At 39.8% G+C, this 20,696-nt stretch overlaps 2 protein-coding genes across 2 annotated transcripts in view; one reads left to right on the forward strand and one right to left on the reverse strand.

The window, feature by feature from the left end:
- LOC129766187 (uncharacterized) overlaps window positions 1-12,168 on the reverse strand; it is a 45,051-nt gene extending 32,883 nt beyond the window's left edge. The window contains exons 1-3 of the mRNA XM_055766690.1: window positions 11,044-12,168; window positions 10,291-10,992; window positions 9,289-10,169 (exon numbers count right to left, since the gene is read on the reverse strand). Of these exons, the coding sequence (XP_055622665.1) occupies window positions 9,289-10,169; window positions 10,291-10,992; window positions 11,044-12,168 (2,708 nt within the window). The remainder of the gene's footprint in view (window positions 1-9,288; window positions 10,170-10,290; window positions 10,993-11,043) is intronic.
- The window catches only part of LOC129771792 (patched domain-containing protein 3), a 227,333-nt gene that overhangs the window by 18,720 nt on the left and 187,917 nt on the right, over window positions 1-20,696 (forward strand). The window lies entirely within an intron of this gene.

Genomic DNA, 20,696 nt, shown 5'->3' on the forward strand with positions numbered 1-20,696 from the left:
TACCTGTTCCGGATCAAGGTGTGCGAGGAAGCCCTAGGTGGACATTTGAATGATGTTGTATTTCACACATAATGGCATAAACCATACTTTAATTTGAAATAAAAGTTTCATCGAAATTCGAATTCTAAGTGTGTTTTATTTCAATTTACTTTCGGGATTTAAAGTTGGAAAACCCTGTATTATCAATGAAAAATTCAAAACGATCGGCTGATTTACATGTCAATAATTTACAACCTTACCATTTCGACTAGTAACCTAGAAAATTCTTATTGGAATACTATTTACCAAATTCTGCTTAACGGATCTCTCGATATTTTTCCATGTTTCCGAAATTGCGACCTTGAACTCTTTAATCGTGGTGTACCGCTTTCCCGCAGTGTAGATTCTGCGCACAAGGATTCCCCATCCCCAAGATTTTCAACAGGATTCAAGTCTGGGAGCGAGCCGGTCAGTCCAAAAAAAGAAGTTTTTGGTGCTTAATCCATTGCTTAGTTTCCTTGTTGGTATGAATAGTAGCATTGTTTTGCTGGTTTTGCCCGCCCAAACCATGCACGAGCCTCCACCAAAATTCCATGTTGAAAAATACTGTTCCTTCTTCCGTAAATCACGTTAGTACTCGTTGAAACCATCAGGACCATCCAAATTGAACTTGTTTTTTCGTCAGTGAAGACATACATTACATACCTATACATTGAAGGACTTTTCGTTATGGTATATAGCAAAATGTATTATTTTTGACACAATTTTTTGTCACAACATACCATGTCCCACTGTCGGTTCATATGAGCTTTGGCAAAACTCAGACCTCTTCCGATGTGAGATGGTGTAAGATGAGGAGTTTTAACCTTTTAAGCCCTCTTTATGCTAGGATTTTTTACCGAAGTTTGACGAAATGTCACCCAAATAACATTTAAAATGAAATATTGCTTTATTTGCATAAGCGATTTTGAAGTATTCGAAGCTGTTCTAGCTATTTCCCACTTATCCTGGTCAGAGAGCTTCGATTTACGTGGAGCTTTTTTCTTCTTACCGTATCCTTGAGGATTCGCCAAATAATTGAGCACTACTTGATGAGATCATCCAATCCGACGAGTAATTTCTCTGATACCAAAATTTTCTTGGTGAAATGCATCGAGTTGTCTTTCTTCTCTCTCCGTGAGCACTTTTCCCTTCGGCATTTTCCAGATTTATTGATCAAAACAACTAAAACAACGGCAAATGTAACTGGTCTTATAGAAACTTGACACTTGAAAAATACAAAAACATTCGTTTACGCTCAGCGTTTGCACACATACATATGAAAATCATGCAGTGTATGGTGACTACCTACACACTAGAATATAAATTGAAGCATTTTTTGTTTACAATGACACAAAGCTAATTCATGTTCTGAATGTGTAGAAAGCGTTGTGTAGTTGTGCTCCCGCTGTGTAGTGTAGTTGTGCTCCCGTGGTCGAGTAGTTAGCGTCCCACATTATCATGCTGGGGGTTCGAATTCGATTCCCGTTCTGGCCGGGAGATTTTTCGTCAAAGAAATTTCTTCCGGCTTGCACTGTGGTCACACGTGTTCTAGAACTTGCCATTCCAGAATACATTCAAGGCGTTTTATCCGGCATAGAAATCTCAACTAATTACTAATAAAAATGACGCAAGTAATACCTACGTTGAGAAGGCCAAAGTTCCAGTGGGAACGTTAGTGCCATCCAAGAAAGAAGAAGAAGAAGAAAGAATGTGTAGAAAGCGCTGAATGCAACTAGTAGTTTTGCTCATATTGAGAAAATGTGTCTTGTAAGTTGGGCTTCGATTCGATATACAGTTGAAGAAGACAAGACCGCAAGAACCCGTGTTATTCGAAGAACATTAAAAAAAATACAAACATTTCCACTGTATTTTTCTAGAATGGAAACTTTTTTAAATACTGGATTTTTTGTTTCTTGCAAATATTCAGACTCAAGAAACTAATCCGAAGCAGAGAAAGGTGAACGCTTATGGGCCTCTTATTTTACACAGTTCATCAGAGAGAATTTACGGATCTTAACAGATAAGCCGCGACTATCATGACTCTCGAAAAAACCACGAAACTCAAACGAGTCGCGGCTCTAAAATAAGCCACAATTCTTGAATCAGTCGCATATCTCAAAGAAACCACAATTCTCGAATAAATCAAATCCAAATAAAATACGGCTCCCAACAACACAATACAGCTCCCAACAACACAATACAGCTCTTAAATAAATCTTGTTCTCAAATAAATCGCGGCTCCCAAAAAACATATAGTTCTCAAATGAGTCGAGTGTCTAACAAACCCGATTCTCAAATAAGCCACGGCTGACCAATAGACCGTTTCTCTTAGATTAACCATGGCTCTCGAATAAGTCGAGGCTCTCGAACAAATAACGGTTGTCAAAACAGTAGCCTCAAGTGGCTTTGTTATCAATTATTCGCTTGTGTCCTGTGTCAGTTCACTGTTACCACTGATAACACTGAAGATAGTATGACCTTAAGAACCATGTCACCATTTGTTCGCACGGCAATCACGAGAAATTTTACAGCGGTAGCTCGATAGTGTAATGTGGATGGGACATGTCACACACAGCGGTGCGGAGCTACATGATGCGTCACGCTGGTATTGTGAGTGCATCTTTGTATTACTCAGTTCCAATAAGCCTCAGCTGGTCACATGAACTTACTGTTTTTGTTTTTAAGTGCTGTTTGACAGCTCCGCCCAGCGTTGCCAAGTATCACTTCCGAATGTCAGGAAGCATGAATGATAGAAATCAGGATCACTGTAATTTTTGAGCTTAGTTTTTTCATATTAGTTTTATTGAAATTAAATTGTGATTAAAAGCTGTTTTGTTGATGCTAAGAAATATGATGAATCATATTAATATACCTATGAGCCGTAGAAGTGGAAAAGAAAAACGACAATGTGTTCTGTCAATGATCTAGAATATCTTTTTGATCAATCATAAAGAAATCTATGAATTCAAATTTGATTATGGTTTGTCAACGGAGAAAAACAAAGCAGTAGGAGGCGTATAGATTAATGTTTTTTTATGTATATTACTGTCACATTTTTATTAATTTTTATAAATTATGATCAAATTAATTCTACTTTCAATCTGATTAGCAAGAGTAACAGTAAATCCCATTACTTTGATTCTATATTTTATTTATAAAACCGTATATTAATCAGCATTGTTTCAACAAAAAAAGCAATCATGAGTGCTCATTCTGGGAAATCAGGAACACTTGCATCACTAATCTGAGTCGAGACATACCATAGAGGGATTGGCTCTGGATCAGTTATATGTCATACTCGGACAAGCTACTTATTGGGTGATTTTTGTAAACAAGTAAAAACCAACTTTACAGGGTTATCTATAGTGCTTCAAAATAGCCATTCACTCAATGTACTTGCGTTACACACACTTGAATTAGGTTTGATGACAATGGCCTTTTTCTTATATCTCATTTTTTCAATTTCTTATGATTTATTGAATAGCGTTTTTTGTTGAAAAAAACAGATAGTTTTTTATTCAAATAACCGACATTTTGGCAATTCTTTGAATTTTCAAAAACCGCTACGCAACGATTTGAAAAATATCTTTTCCACATGCTAATAAATTTCTACCAGATCGGTCCATTGGATTCCGAGGAAAAAATGTACTACCAGGAAGAAACTATTGTCCACGCGCCAACTGCCAACGACATAATAATCATTATATTGGCATTCAAAAAATAAAAAAATACATCTTCAAATATACCTTAACCAATTACCAAAATTTTCCAACACCCAACTTTAATTTGAAGATCCGGAAAAAATACGAAGATACGTTTTTTTCGAGTAGAGTTCCCGCTTAACTGCCATTTGTTGACATGTGCAGTAACAGTGAAGTTTGATTTCAGTAGCTCTTAGTACAGTATCCCAGGATTTTCTGAGGCGAAAAATCTCTGGTTACGTCTTCCTTCGGAAGGGAAGTAAAAGAAGTTGGCCCGGCTCATGAGTTGTTGAGTCTGATAGGTAGGAACAGGTGGAGTCGCCTCCCTGATGTCGGTGATTGGCACATCAGTGGCGGAAATATGCCGACGTAAAACAAGCGAAGATAAAAAAAAATAGTACAGTATCTCTTTGTTGTAGATGTTTCGTTTCGGTTTCGACGTTGTTGAATGTGCTGGTTCTACGTAGATATTTTCTATGATTGTGGTAGTAGATCCTCTTCTCATTGCCAGTAAAAATATTACTTGCACTGGTAAGTTTCTTCGGTTTTACAACAGATGGGGTAACTTGATTATTTTTTCAAGTGAATCAAATTTTCAGATGGGGATCTCCGTAGCCACATTGGTTGCGCGTTGGCTTAGTAAGCGATCGACCGTGAGTTCAAAACTCAGGGCCCTCATTGACCATCTTTGTGTTGTTACAGAATAACTACGTCCACGCAACAATCATCAGCGATGGAGATCGATCCACGGTCAGAAGGAAAACTCTTACGCCTTAATGGGCTACTGTGTAAATGTATATCATATGCAATGGTATAGAAGGGAATGCTCAAAACGCCGAAAAATGGCAACTGTGTAATGTGCTAATTATAGATAGTTTATCATGTGACATGTACACGATTTAAATTCGGCTCTGTTACAGCTAAAATGCTAATGAGCCTAAAATAAAAACAAAAGGGATAATAAAAAAAATCCAGATATTCGTTGGAAAGTCTGCGCGTCGCTGTCATTGCGCATCTTTTCAGTATATGTCAAAAAGTTGAAACGTAAACAACATAGTTTTTTTTCCACTTCGAATATGTCGAATTTCGTACCAACGAGAGGGTTTTGCGGGGAGTGTTACTTCAATATGAAAAGGTGCGGAAAGTCATCGCATTTTGATGGAAGTTTATGCTGACCATGCTCCAACTGAGTGAACGTGTCAGACGTGGTTTGCACGTTTTAAAAGTAGTAATTTTGACTTGGAAGACGAAGAATGTTCCGGGCCGCCAAACAAGTTTGAAGATGAAGAATTGAAGGCTTTACTCGATGAAGATCCATCATAAACGCAGCAAGAACTTGCAAATACACTTGGAGTAGCTCAGCAAACCATATCCGAACGTTTAAAAGTAATGGGAATGATCCGCAAGATAGGACATTGGGTGCCGTATGAATTGAAGCCACGAAACGTCGAACGCCGTTTTTTCACGTGCTCCAACGGCATAAAAGAAAGGGTTTTTACATCGAATCGTTACTGGCGATGAAAAGTGGGTCCATTACGACAATCCTAGAAGGTAATGCTGTCTATTTGGTGGGACCAGCTGGGTGTGGTGTACTATGAGTTACTAAAACCGAATGAAACCATTACGGGGGATATCTACCGACGACAATTGATGCGTTTGAGCCGTGCACTGAAGGAAAAACGGCCACAATACGAGCAAAGACACGATAAAGTTATTTTGCAGCAGGACAATGCTGAAATGAGAGGTCCTATCCCACCCGCCGTATTCTCCAGACATTGCTCCGTCCGATTACAACTCATTTCGATAGATGCAACATGGCCTGGTTGACCAGCACTTCTCCAATGTTGATGAAGTCAAAAACTGGATCGATTCGTGGTTAACCGACAAACCGGCCGATTATTTCCGCAAATGGATTCGTGAATTGCCAGAAAGATGGGAAAAAATTGTGACTAGCGATGGGCAATACTTTGAATATTAAATTTGTAACCATTTTTGTAGAAAAAAGCATTAATTTTTGAAAAAAACCAAGAAACTTACCGGTACTCCTATTATTTTTTTCATCCCATCTGTTTATTTTTTTATTATGCTCATGTAACAATTCATTTGTAACAGAGCCGAATTTATTCGTGTATCTATTTCTATACACACAAAGATGGTCAGACGAGGGCCCTTAGTTGTGAGCTCATGATCGTTCGCTTAGTAGCGGACACGCAACCATTAGGCTACGAAGAACCCCCAGTCAAAATATGGCGAAGAAAATTTTCTGGTGAGCCAGGAAAGCGTGATGTTGTAAGTGACACATTCAGACTGTTCATGGGTACCACATTTTCGGATCCTTTTTGATCACCTCTTCGATTAATCGATAGACTTCTGCTACAATCCTGTCGAATCAAAGCAAAGCTTGAGCAGATATTAGAAAAGTGTTTTATCACGTTCCATTGTTTACAAAGCAGAACAAATTGTTTTCTACGCAAATTATTATGTATGTTGTCGCGATATGTCAAAACTGCAGTAGATGCGATAGTAATGAGCCTGTTCACATCACCTCCGAGGTCCTAATAGAACTCAATTTTGAAAAATGAATGTGCACTATTTGCCATAATTAATCATCACTCATTAGTATCTTGGGGCGTGAACAACCCAATAATTGCATCAATCCATACACTTTCAATGGGTCATTCATCATACGGTAATAATTGGAGATAAAAATATAATTTGTAAGAGAAAAAATCATTCGCAAATGCCGATCGAAGAGATGATGCACTTTAATACAGCAAATGCATTAATCATGCGCTGGGACGTATACATTTGACTCTCGTAAGGCGTCGTGCGCAAATAACGTAACGTGAGTAGCGGGGGGTGGGGTCGATTTTTCTTTACTTAGTGATCGTTACGTAACAAAATTCTATATTTATTCCTGGATAAATTCACGCGCCCCTAACATCCATTCTGAGACCGAAATAGGTGTGTTTCCTGAGCCAAGATGATAAAGCAAGTGTTGTAATGGACAGTAAGCAGGCAGCGCTTAAGGGGTATTCTAGTGTAGAGGCACGAATTTCGGACGTTCTTTCGAGCTCGAAAAAAAAACAAACAAAGAATATTTTTACTATCTTTTATATCATTATTTGTTTATCTATCTTTTAACATTAACTCAAAAACTGAATGGAAAAAAAAATCTGAAACTTAAAAATCGAACAGATGCAGAATCAATAAAGATGCCGCTATCGCATGAACCACGGACAAGTAAAAAACATGTTTTTTGACAAAATGACGGCCGCTTGAAGAAAAAAATGCCGTTTTTAACGTTTTTTTCTCCTGTTTCCCGATTTTTTTAAAAAGTAAAATTTGAAAAATAATATTTCTTATTGGTTCATGCGACAGAGAGATGCGCACAGATTGTGTTCATATAAATATGGCATAAATCGGTTCAGTAGAACTTGAGATATCGTGTACGCCAATTTGAAAAAACTAGTTTCGAGAAAAACGCGTTTGAAGTTAATTGTTATGGCCGTACCAGGTTAGAAACGCATCACTTAAATGGCTGTAACTCGGTAAATAATGGGATTTTTAAAAACGTTATTTCTAGTGTATATTCCTGAATGCCTAAACATCAGAAAATGTGATGAAAAAAAATGATTTTTTTTCGAATTTCTAGACTAGAATACTGCTATAATGCATCTCGAATATCGCGTTCATCTACCGAATCATCATTTTGTCATGGCTGGAAAACAAGCTTATTCCGTCTGTTATCGCAGGATGCAAAATAAACCTAGGGCACCTCGATCATGCGGAAGTAGTTCTATGCAGTCTTCTAATATACGTTGCAGGAAGGCACTGTTCTTCGAACACATTTTCTCATGTGCTCAAATTTCAAAGTGTGTGCGAGCTGTCTGAATTCGACATTATTCGGTACCAAAGAATAATCAAGCCAGTAGGCAAAATTGATGTGGATGGAAGACCAGACGAGAGCCGTCGTTTTAAAAAGGTCATAGATATTCTCGATCTATCATTTTAATCAATTGAATCTCGATGCAATATTAGTTGCTACAAACTCTTCAGCACACATTGCATTCAACTGAGTTGAAAGTCGGATTGTCCCTCTTTCCTGGTAGGTTAAATACTTCTTCGTGATCTTAAGGAATCTCACTTGGATGAAAAACTCAAAACAAGGGTCTTAAACTGGAAACAAAACATTTTTAGTATGCAGGGGAATCGTTAGGTGTTTGTGGAATAACCTAGCGATCGATGGATATCCCGTCAAAGCAGAATATATTAAGTCCGCAAACTACCAAATCGACGAAGCGGAATTAGTACGATATTAAGCCGAGTGATTTGCTCGTCATGTAAGGACATCCCAAGACCTTTTGCAAGTAGTGAAATGTAACGACAGGAACTGCTGCATTGAACGAAAGAGTAGTTACTTTTGTGTAAATCAACATCAATTTATACCTGTCCATGTTCTTCTCAGCTAAATGCCAGATGGTTTGAAAGCACCAATTCCAACAGATGTGAGCATTATTGAGCATTTATCACTCCTTTTGTGCGACTACGATGATTTCATAGATGCAATCACACATTTGTCTTGTATGCATAGTGTGAAAAAAGATGCTCAAATTGATTGGTCTCATATTATTGACATTGTCCGTAGACTTAATTATGACAATATCTGTTCTTGCAGCCACAAAAATGTTATAGAATCTGACGGTCCCTGGTTGGGTGTATTGTCGAAGCGGATAATTTTGCTGTCTGTTTTTGAAAAATATTATTCCCACTTAATTTGCATTATTAGCCATGATTGTAATAGACATAATTAACATCAAAATTTCCTTATCAAAAAATGAAATTGTGCTAAATGCGTTAAATGTTTTGATTTTATCGGATCACTTTATAAGGCCGTGGAATCTAGGCAAGGAATCAACTTATGTTTAGTGCAAAATAAAAACTGTTATTTTAAAACACTATTTAATTATAGCAAATAATTGTTTAATTTATAACGGAATTAATTGTTAATAAAGAGTGGATTAATTGTTAATAAATGGAACCGTCTCGACGACGGACCGATCCCGGCGACGTGTAGAGAATGTACTGTCGGTGGATCAAAGTCCAAGCGATGTCCAGTCCAGCATCCAGTACGATCGACCTCGATCATGCTCGTAGCTTCACGTTCGTGAAATTTATCTCCCTCTCTCGATCGAGTCGGTATACCAGCGCAGCCGTTGACCACTCGCATTCGGGATGAACGCAGGCCTTCTTATGTGTGTGGGATGTCACATTCATAGACGTCGCGACGTCGATGACGAGTTGTTTTGACCGATGAGTGGCATTGTGGTCTATTTGCATTATATATGGAAACATCCTGCCTCCCCCAGAAATAACCATTTCTGGACGTTGCTGCTGTAGTACGACGCTGCTTTACAGGGCTTGGTTCTGTCGCTGTTGCTCATGGGATGTTCGTAGATTCCGCCGTCGATGTCCGCCTCGGTTAGATGATTGAAGATTACATGTAAAAAAAATTAAGACCCGGTAGATCCGGAGGAAACTGGTAACGCATTGGACAGGGTCTTACCTTGGACCCAAGGATATTGGGCCTTGTAATTTAAATTTCTCTGGTAACTTTGTCAGCTTATCGTTGTTGACAGTTTCGCCGTCGTTTACGTTTTCTCCGTTGGATGAGAAGACAGGAAGAAGACACAGCTTCGCAATTGGACGAATGATGAACCCGCGAGCTGTTTGTAGCGTCACAACCCGTACAACGCCGTCCTTGCCCGGGTGCAATTCATGAATTCGGCCGGTTGGCCATCGCATCGGTGAAATATTCTCCTCTTTTATGATGACAAGCCGATTCTTTTCGATGTGTACCGGTGGGTTGCACCACTTGGCTCTGGGCTGCAAAGTAGCCAAATATTCCAGGTGCCATCGATTCCATATTTCCTGGAACATTTTCTGTGTCTGCTGCCATTGAGTCAACCGATTGTACTGGACTGAGTCGAGATTGACATCTGGAACTGCCTTTAATTCCGAACCCACAAGGAAATGCCCCGGGGTAAGTGGAGCAAGATCGGATGGGTCGTCGCTTAGAGGAGTAAGCGGACGGGAGTTTAAGCAGCATTCTATCTGCGCTAGGAGAGTCTCCATGTCGTCGTACGCCAGTACTCGAGGGCCTAGTACCCGAGTGAAATGCTTCTGCGCCGATTTTATTGCCGCCTCCCACAGTCCGCCAAAATGAGAGCCTTTGGGAGGGTTAAAGTGCCAACGGATGCCGTTTTCCGTGCACTCTCGAGCTACATGGCCTTTGTGCTCTGAGCTTTGCAAAAGGTGTTTTTGCTCGCCGGCTGCGCCCACAAAATTCTTCCCGTTGTCTGTGTAGACGTCAGAGCATATACCACGCCGGGATACAAATCGTCGGAAGGCTTGTAGAAATTTTGCGGTAGTCAAGTTTGCAACGATCTAAACAGACGAATGCGGCACCGTATGTTTTGATGGGTGCATCGCGTCTATGCCGTGGTTGAATGTAGATTGGTCCCCAAAAGTCTATGCCAACTTTTGAGAAAGGTCGAGACGCAGTTACACGAGCAGCCGGGAGCTCGGACATAAACTGCTCGATGAGCTTCGGTCGAGCGCGTACCCAGATGACGCATTTGTGTACGATCTGCTTAGCCGCCCCTCTTCCGCCCAAGAGCCAGTAACGAATACGAATTGTGTTGATCATCAGCTGCGCGGCAGCATGCAGAAGATTCTGGTGATATGACAATAGTAGCAGTGTTGACAGATAATGAGAGCATGACAGCAGGATTGGGTGCTTGAAGTCTTCATGTCGTGTCGACTGTCCCAAGCGACTGCCGATCCGGATGATTCTGTCATTGGTTGAGAGCATTGGGTGAAACCATTTTAGTCGAGGGCTTTTCAGAACTGGCTGTCCATTTTCCAACCGTTTCCATTCGTCGGAGAAGCATTGTTGATGTAGTAATCGGATGAGCGCGTGTTCGGCAGTCTTGAGTTCATCGGTCGTGAGGAAGGTAAATTTGCGAATTTTCGTTGGTATTCGCAGAAAAGAAAAAAAGCGACACCAATAGGCAGTGATTCGTATCATCTTTGAGTAGCTAGAGAATTTTGCTGTATATTCGTCGATGAACGAGAGTGTGGTAGTGGCAGTAGTGGAAATTGCAGCAGTCTTCCGTCGTTCCGCATTGCTTTGATCGGTAGGTCCGCAGTGTTGTCCGTTAACAGGCCAGTGCTCTTTTTCCTGCTGCAGCCATCCTGGACCCTTCCACTAGAGTTTGTTGAAGATTAGATCTGAAGCCATGCAACCACGAGAGATGACGTCAGCTGGGTTCTCCAGTCCGGCTATATGGTTCCAAGAACAGTGCTGCGTCGCATGATGAATCTTAGACACCCTGTTTGCGACAATCGTTGTCCTAGTAGACGGAGTTGCTTTGAGCCAATTGATGACTGTCGTGGAGTCAGTCCAGAAAACAGTAGAAAACGTAATCTGAAGAGAAGCGGCGATTCGCTGGTACAACTCAGCAGAGAGTAGAGCGCCACACAGTTCGAGTCTAGGTGTGTTCTGTTTCTTCAGAGGAGCAATTCTGAACTTTGACGTCAGAAGTGTGATTTTGATTTGTCCACTGTTACTGACGGACCTCAAGTAGGCACACGCACCGTATCCGATGTCCGAAGCATTCGAGAACAGATGCAGCTCAATCTCGACCGAGTTTGGGAGAAGAACATAACGATCGATACTCAATTCATTCAACGCAGGTAGATTTGAGTGGTAGTTGATCCATTGATCCCGTAGACTGGATGGAAGCTCTCGATCCCATTCCCAAATCGTTCCGCTCTCGTCCCGAAGCGTCCAGAGTGTTTTCATGAACGCTTTGGCCGACGACGACTGGACCGACGAGTCCCAATGGATCGAAGAGCTGAGCGATATACGACAGCGTTTGACGCTTCGTGAGCACGACGTTTGATGACAGAAGAAGCTCAATTTTATACTTAAAACGATCGGATGCTGGTTCCCAGTGCAAACCGTTTTGATTATTTGGTCACGATCGAGATCGATTGAGTGTTGAAGAGCGCGGTTCTCAGGCGGAATACCCTCAAGAACGGCCTCAAAATTAGATGCCCACTTTCTCAGCTGGAAGCCTCCACTGGAAAGCATGCCTTTGATTTGTTCCCGTAGCTTGATTGTCTCTGTCACGGTAGCAGCTCCCGAAAATAAATCGTCCACGTAAAAATCCCTTTCAACTACCTTCGCTGCTACTGGGAAATTTCTCGCTTCGTCGCTTGCTAACTGCTTCAAGACCCGAGTAGCCAGATAAGGAGCCGATGCTGTCCCATACGTGACGGTTCGGAGAATGTATGTTTGAAGTGGTTCGTCCCGAGAAAATCGCCAGAATATGCACAGGTACGCATAGTCTTCGGGGAAGTGTAGAACTTGGCGATACATTTTTTCAGCGTCCGCAATGAGAACGATTTTTCGCGTAACTTTTGAAAAGGTCCTATGTAATTTTGTTTTTGTTTACATAAATCGAGTTAATGGATGCACGCTATTAGTTTTCAATCATTGAATGTATTACAAAAACAATCGTTCACGTATCTATCTTCTTCATCTTTTTATCGCCGATACAAAAAATATCCAATGTACAGATTCGGATTTTAAGCGCCCGGTTGTTACTTCGGACGTTTCGGGCGTCGAAGGAAAGAAGAACATAATCTTACGTTTCGGGCGTCGAAGGAAAGAAGCGTCCGAAGTAACAAAGCAGTCAAAACAATACGAAGTCGTACTTCGGTCGTTTCGAGTTTTTGTTTCTTACAGATGTTGTTCAGGGGTTAGACATCAATTGAATATAGGCTACCCAAAATCAAAATCAATATGGCGTCATTTGTTTATCAACATATCATTTACGAGGATTGAAATCGAAAAATGCGCTGCTTTATTCTAACTGCATGAGCGATTTTCATATTCCGGTTTCACATGGAGGTGTTCACATTTAACATGGAGTTTAAAGTTAGCCACTATTCGACTATATAACAGCACCGAGTTGTGCACAACAGTAATTGATTGAAATAAAATGTCATTAAACCGCAGCAATATTGGGTACACTGGCAATATGAGGGATTTGACGTTTTAGTCGTACCCCTGGTGTTGTTACCGATTTCAGTGCAATTCGACGAGTGATAACAATAATAATCTGCCTTTAGAATGAAATGCTGTTATTTGGATTGTTGTTTAGTAGTTAGTTTCAAATTCTTATCGTGCAACGTAATATGTCCAATGTGCAAATGCGGGTAGTCAAAACGTCCAATGTAACATTTTTAGCTCCTAGTCTTCAACTTTAATCTCAAATCACGGAACAACAGTTGCGATTGGTTTTTCAGAGTTATTCTTGACTGCTAGTGGTGAAAGTAGCGATAAAGATCGAAAGCTTTTAAGACAATTAGCGGAATAATGTTTGGGTCTTCAACTTCGTTTTTCTCGAGTTGACGAAAATGTTACATTGGACCTTTTCAAAAGTTACGCGAGATTTCATGTGTGCGGGAACGCATGATGATAGAGCACAGATCGTCCTGCACAGTCGGACCGACGAGCAGGGCATCGTTCAGTGAGATTCTCGAACTCGAACTACAGAGAACATAATCCTTACACGAGGAACGCATATTTACCTTAGATAAAAAATAAACTATTGACACAATGGGTGACAATACAGTTGCCACTGGACTTATTTTTTCGGGTGGCAATACAGTTGCCACTGCAAGTTAACCCTTTAACGGGTACTGGCAACTATATTGCCACCAACAAAAAATATTCTTTTCCTGCACTTGGAGTTTTTTTACAATATTTTACTTAGCCAAAACCTTATAAAGGTATCTGTCAATACTCTAATTTTTTTTGGGCTGCTAAAAATGTGCGATATTGATTTGGGAGTCATTTTTATGTAACAAAACCACGATGTTAGAGAGCCGGCGAAAAGTTCTGTTTAAATTGGTTGAAAATGCATCATGTTGAAGAGGTTTTTCACTGTAAATTTACTATTTGGGATCTACTGTGTAAGATCATGTACTTTTTTAAAATAAAAATAAAATCAATGGTGTATTTGATGAAAATTTCAAATTTTTTTTTTTTTTCGTTGAAACTCTATATAAAAAAACAAGTTTTTTCGCTGCATTAGAAATATTGTGAATACAGTAAAACCTGTTTTTGTGCGGTTTTTTTTTGTGCGAATCTTTTCTTGCGCGATTTTTTTGTGCGGTTTTCTGTTCTTGTGCGATTTTTTTTGTGCGATATTTTTTGTGCGGTGTATGAAAAGAAGTATATTTGACGAAGTGCCACTTAGTTTTTTTCGATTGTTTATATGCATTTCAGTGCGAGAAGAGCATATTCGCGTCTCAATTATCTACTTCTGAAATCATTCCCCTCCTCTCATCAAATGCTCTAAGTTTTTCTAAGTTTTTGCATGACATGATTTCTAACAGCAACATGTTTGGACATGCAACTAAAAGCACAAAACAGCCACGCGCAGCCGAAAAGGCAAAGTGTCCCATCGCAAAGTAGGGAAACAAAAGGAAATCGAACGGTGAATGGCGTGGAATTGGGTTATTTTCTTGGGGGAAACTTTTTTGATGCGGTTCCTATCTACCGCATAAAAAAGTTTTTTTCAAAATTTGTACCGAACACGATTTTTTAAAGCTGCTGATGAAGTCTTGCACGATTTTTTTATGCGACTTTTTTGTGCGGTCCCTATCCCCCGCACAAAAATAGGTTTGCCTGTAGCTGAAATAATTGGTATCGCTGCACTAGAAATATAGTTTTGATTTTTGCATAACTAAAGGCGCATTAACGTGAAGTGTTTTTGGGGTTAACGGGCAGTGGCAACTATATTGCCACCAATAACAATAACTGTTTCAATAGTTAAAATGTTTTCAAAGGTAAATATTTGTTCTTTCTCATGTAAGCATTATGTTCTCTGAAGTTGAAGTCGATGAAGTTAAAGGGTTAACCCCTAAAACACTATTTGCCGCTGCCTTGTAAGCTCACGTTTTAGCGCATTTGGTTATGCAAGAATAAAAAGAATATTTCTAGTACAGCGAAAAAAAATTTTTTTTATATACACATACAGTGCAAAAATTGAGAAACTTATAAACTTGTTGCATTTTCAACGAATTTCAATAGAATTTTCTGCCGGCGCTCTAAAATCACGTTTTTTTTACATAAAAATGACGTCCGAATCAATATCGTACATTTTTAGCAGCCCTAAAAAATTTTGGCAAAGTATTGCCGGATACTTTTAGAAGTTTTTTTTTGAATAAAATATTGAAACAATATTCCAAGTGCGGCGAAAAATATATTTGTTGTAAATGATTGCCACTGCCTTATAAAGGGTCAACTGGTAGTCGATGTTAATAGTTTGAAGGATCATTCCAGGGTAAATTACGTAGAGCGGCGTTTGAAAACAAATCATTCTTTCTTTGCAAAACGGCCGCAATTGAAGTGTTTTGTTCATTAAACTTTTTCAATCATTTACTTTTCATTTTCGTGAAAGTATGAAATCCTCTGTTGAACTTCATCCTATTCAATGCCAAACTTGCCAAATTGTGAGATAACAATTTTTACGAATAAAGTTAATGAAAAGTCATTGCAACAACTGAATTAAGTTTAATAAAATTTTGGATAATATTTGAAGAAATTGAAGTATCGGGTAAGCGGTGTCGGAGTTAACCAAACAATTTAGAACTTGTTCCTCGACTTAGAAATATGAAGCAAAATATGTAAAAACATTTTATAAATATCAATTAAAGTATCTGAAAAATCAATTCTTTTATTTTTTCATCACTTCTCAGCAAGTGATCCGAAGCATATTTAATCCAATTTTTAATCCGATTGGTCACCGCAGAGCAAAAAAAAAACGCGGAAGCATTCTCGCAGATGAACGAGTTTGAGCAGCACCTCTACCTTTTTACCGGACAGGTACAAAATGCCACCAAGAGCGGTGTACCCTTGAAACGGTTCAGACAAAATCTGTATATCTGACATATTCGTCGATTGTTTACTGTTTTCTCTGGCGTATTCCTCACTCATGCCCGTTACACTGCGAACACGAACGTGTACGGAATTGAGACAGGTTAGTTTTCGAACGGCTTAATCGGGAACCGGTCAGAAAGAACTGAATGTAGAACGGGAGGTAGGAAATAACAGAGTGAAAGAAAGAATGAAGTATTAGTGAATTAATTTCGGCTACCGAATGAATGCCAGTGTAAAATTAGCCACTAAAAGGTAATAAAATGATCTTCAAGTAGTCGCTTGGGATACCTTTGATACCTGATCGAAATCCAAAATTACGATTGCCTCATCTGAACCATTGAGGCTATTAGCTTCAATTTTAATACCCTTTTTCAAAACTGAAATTCGAGGTCGGCGCTCCCAAACCCCTCCCCACAGGGGCAACTAATAGCGATTACTGACCTACAATCCCATATCGTACCCTATTCGTAGCACATCCTTCAAGCGTTACAAGGCAATTACATTGTCTGTATACGAAACAAGTTGCCGGCGGTCTGACGTCGAGACAGCGGTTTTTCGACTGCTGCTGAGTGCTGACATATCCAGTGGCAGAAGAAACGTATGCTCAGCCACAACAGCAGCAGCATGTGTTGAAATTGAACGCGACCGGCGGTTTGCAACATAAGCCTGATATTATTTTTTTCAACACACACTCATACCGCAATCCGATGGTTAACCGTGGTTATGGGGTAAGTTAGATGGGTATGTGTCGTCAACGCACTCCCGCCAATACAGGTCGCGGGGGAGAGAAAATGGAGAGCACAATCAAAACATTTATGTTTCAATTTTGTTTCATTATCCGCCTCCGTTTGCTTAATGTGGTGGCTTGGTTCTGGTGTAGTAGGGGACGAAATCCGTAGTGCGACTATGGAAACGAATTGGTCTCTGGGCAATTGGTCACCTTATTGCTTGCGGTGGTGGTGACGAGATGATATTAGCAAAGTGAGATAATGTTGGACGAAATTAGAGTCGTTTTCACGTTCTAGACTCGGTTGTTAATTTCAGCCAGTGCTTTTCTCGCTGTAGTAATATTTCAATCAATAAAAATAAAATAAATTTGAGAAGTAACGTAAACATTTGCTAAACGATTTTGTTTATACTACTGCAACTTATATACAATCGAACAATGGTTGATTGATTAATTGATGGAGATGATTGTGATTGAAATCAGACCCATAATCTAGGATTATGATCAGAGTATGTGGCCGCACAAGGTAGAATCGAATCGAAAACGGTGAATTGTTAGCGTTATTGTATACGAGGTCTGTTCATAAAGTATCGCGACTTTCGAATTAACGCGGGTTACATATATTCAATCCTAGATTTTTTGTGGCATTATGTTGGTACGCATGTCTCTCACTTATGCTGACAAGTACGGCTATTTTGAATGTTCGGTTAATTTTTGACAACTGCTTTTCTTACACGTGGTTCATCTTCGATTTTTGCCTATTATCTATCTCTAGAGAAATCCCTTCGTAGTGCTGAAGCAAAATCGGTATTCGAGATTATATTAGGAACAATCTCGAGGCTGTGGAAATGCGTAATGGAATGGAATGTACAGTGGACCACTCTACAAGAGCTGTTTTAAAAGTATTTTTGTATACCCTCGGATTGATCATATTCAATTTCAGTTGTTGACATGCTCGGGCTTCCGGCACGCTTTGCGTCGTTTACATCGTTTCGACCCTCCGGGAGCATTTTTACGAACTCCGATAAACGTCGTTACGCTCCAAGGTGGGGTCACCAGATGTCGCAATCAACATTCGGAATGTAATTTTAATTTATTTATTTCTCCGTCTTGGATTTAAAGATTCCTACAGACTGTTTACATAGGGTAGCTCCTTAATTCTACTTTTAAACACATTTTTAGATATATTAAAATCAAAACAATTATTCACTACATTGAACTCACGGAAACATTTAAGTAGAGGACTGTTTTGACCGTAGGCGGTCCTGCGCGGAGGAATCGCTAGGAGTTGTCTGTCTCGAAGGCGTCCAGATGGAGCGTAGATTCGTGCATTCTGTATCAGCTCTGAACAATCCATGTTGCCGGTCAATATGTCAAACACGAACAGACGTTTGGTTTTTGTCCGCCTTGACTGTAAGGTTTCAATATAGATGAGTCTACAGCGGCTTACATAGTCGGGAAGGTTAGACGGATCGTTCCAGGGAAGACCCCGTAGCGCGTAGCGGATGAAGCTTTTCTGTACTTTCTCAATGCGTACCATTTGCGCTGCGTGATAGGAAGACCACACACAGTAAGAAAAATAAGAGGGCCTAGAATACTGCCTTGAGGAACTCCTAAGGGGATGCTGTACATACGTGAGCGAGCGTTTCCAATTTTCACAAATGCTTCTCTGGGTACGAACTGAGCCATTCTGTTATCCAGCTTGGAAGTCCCAAGTGACTGAGCTTTCGAATGGCAAGACCATGAGGTACCTTGTCAAACGCCTTTGAGAAGTCGAAGTATATACAGTCCACTTGGCAACGCTTATCCATTTGCTCCATGAGTAACGTTGTAACGTAAGGTTTGAGACAGTAGATCTTTTCTTCACGAATCCATGTTGAACGTCAGATATAAGCGGGAGTGCTGCATTGTAGAGGGCTGCGTGAATTATATCTTCGAATTCTTTTGCTATGCAGCAGAGGATGGGAATTCCACGATAGTTGTCGACTATGTGAGTACCACCCGATTGTGCACGGGAGTAATCGAAGCCGTCTTCCACATAGTTGGGAACGATCGTTCAATCAGTGAACGGTTGAAGATGAGGCTGAGCGGAGTCATCAGAGATTCGGCACACTATTTTAGGAAAGTTGGAGGCAAACGATCGGTACCAGCGCCTTTAGAGATGACAAGTTTCTTCAGGGCTGAAAGAACATCATTCGGTTAACGGTAGCAAACTTACGTTTAGCAACAAAATGTTGTCAAACTCTGTTGCAGAGAATGCTGGCGGATCATCATTATGCACGATTCGGAAGAAATTTGCGAACAGGTTTGCCGCTTCTTCAGGGGTGGTAGCTGTTAAGTCACCATACGACACATTCTCCGGAATATGCGTTCCGCTTTTACGATTTTTCACAAACGTCCAGATCCATTTCGGATTCTGTTTCAAATTCGATTCAATTCGATCTGTAAAAGAGCGAAAAGCTGCTATTCCACGCTCACTATAGCACGCTTCAAGATGCTTAAGCTTTTCTTTCGCGTCTCTGGATTTTGTTCGAAAGTAGCCTTTTCGGACTTTGCGGACACTGTTACGGAGACGACGCAACTCCGGCGTCCACCATGAGTGTTTTCTCACACAAAAATTAGATATAATCTTTGATCCATTTTTGCAATAGGTAAAAATCGAAGGTGTACTAAAGCACTTGTAAGAAAAGCAGTTGTCAAACATTAACATAACATTCAAAACAGCCGTACTTGTCAGCATAAGTGAGAGACATGAGTACCAACATAATGCCACAAAAAATCTTGAATCGAATATACGTAACCCGCGTAAATTCGAAAGTCGCGATACTTTTTAAACAAACCTCGTAAGTCATTATTCGAACATCATGTTAAATCGATGTCACAGCCAGGGGAATAAAATTCCAATCGTCTAGAGCAACTCAACATGCGACCCCTCGTTCTCTTTTGATTGGCCCGGTACCATTTTGAATGTGTAACAATCATGAAAACATAAAAAACAGCTAGGAAATATGAGATGAGAATAACTGAGTTTGACACATTACATATTTACACATTTTTAGATGTCTAGTTAAGAGGTATTAGTAGATTATATATCTATTGAATATATATAATCCGATCATTAGGACTAATCCTGGTGACGTTAGTGAATAAAAATAAAAATGTGGATGTGTAAATAAGAATATGAAGTCATTATCTATTTTTTTTATCTCTGAACGGATGGTTTTGATGGTATGCATTCCAATCGAATCGGAAGTTCTCTAATTTTTTTTGTTCGTTATGCATTACGGTTCCCTAATCCACAAATGATTTAAATTAACGAAAATTGGAAGGATATACATTTTTCAATCGTGTTCCCGTGGCCGAGTAAGTATCAGCGAGGTACAATATTCAAATATCACTGCTAATCAGACGAGCGTAAATCGACTGCTCGAAATGCAAATGCACCATTCGTTTTACGGATAATGGACCAGAGAAAAAAAATGCAATCTAAGCTCCGCCGTATTTTTTCATTGAGTACAACCAAGCCATTCGTGTCATCAGTCATTTAGTTACCATTAGTTAGTTATCATCATCATCATTATACAACTCGCTCCAGTTGTCAGACAGCAGTCTTTCTGATTGCTGATGTCACACATAGCAGTTTTGCTCGATTCTAGGGAATAATGAAAGATAGACAACGTTTAATGTGGTGTAATTTTGTTCGGTAGGGGCACCGCGTCGACTTGCATGTCGTCTGGTGAAGAGTGCCTCTGTATTTTTGCATCACATCATATTTGAATCATTACTGGGGTGTAAGTTTGAAATTTTTAAAACGAGAGCGTTACCTTTGGGGTGCAAATTTTTGAGCGTTGTTACTTCTTTGTCGGTTGAAAAGAATAACTTGAATGTCACTGTTGAAATCATAAAAATCTATAAATATGAGTACCTGCTTGAAAGTCCATCTTAGTCAAGATTTGTCGATGCATGTCGTTGGCTGTCTCGGAAAATGCTTGCCCTGGCCCACCTCAGTTTCTATTTTGTTACTTTGCTGATTTTTTTCGCCTTCAAAATATGCAAAAAGCAAGCATACTGTAGAGCAGAATCAAAGCAGAAGAAAAATGTTAAGAAGGACGTACGTCATCGGTTTTCATGTCGTGGAAATTGTACGAATTGTTGATTTTATGCGTTTTCCAACAGATAATGGTAGTGGGGGACAAATATAAAATCGCCTGAAGACGCACTGTGTGTA

The sequence above is a fragment of the Toxorhynchites rutilus genome, chromosome 2, assembly GCF_029784135.1.
Source record: "Toxorhynchites rutilus septentrionalis strain SRP chromosome 2, ASM2978413v1, whole genome shotgun sequence".
Taxonomy (NCBI): Eukaryota; Metazoa; Arthropoda; class Insecta; order Diptera; family Culicidae; genus Toxorhynchites; species Toxorhynchites rutilus.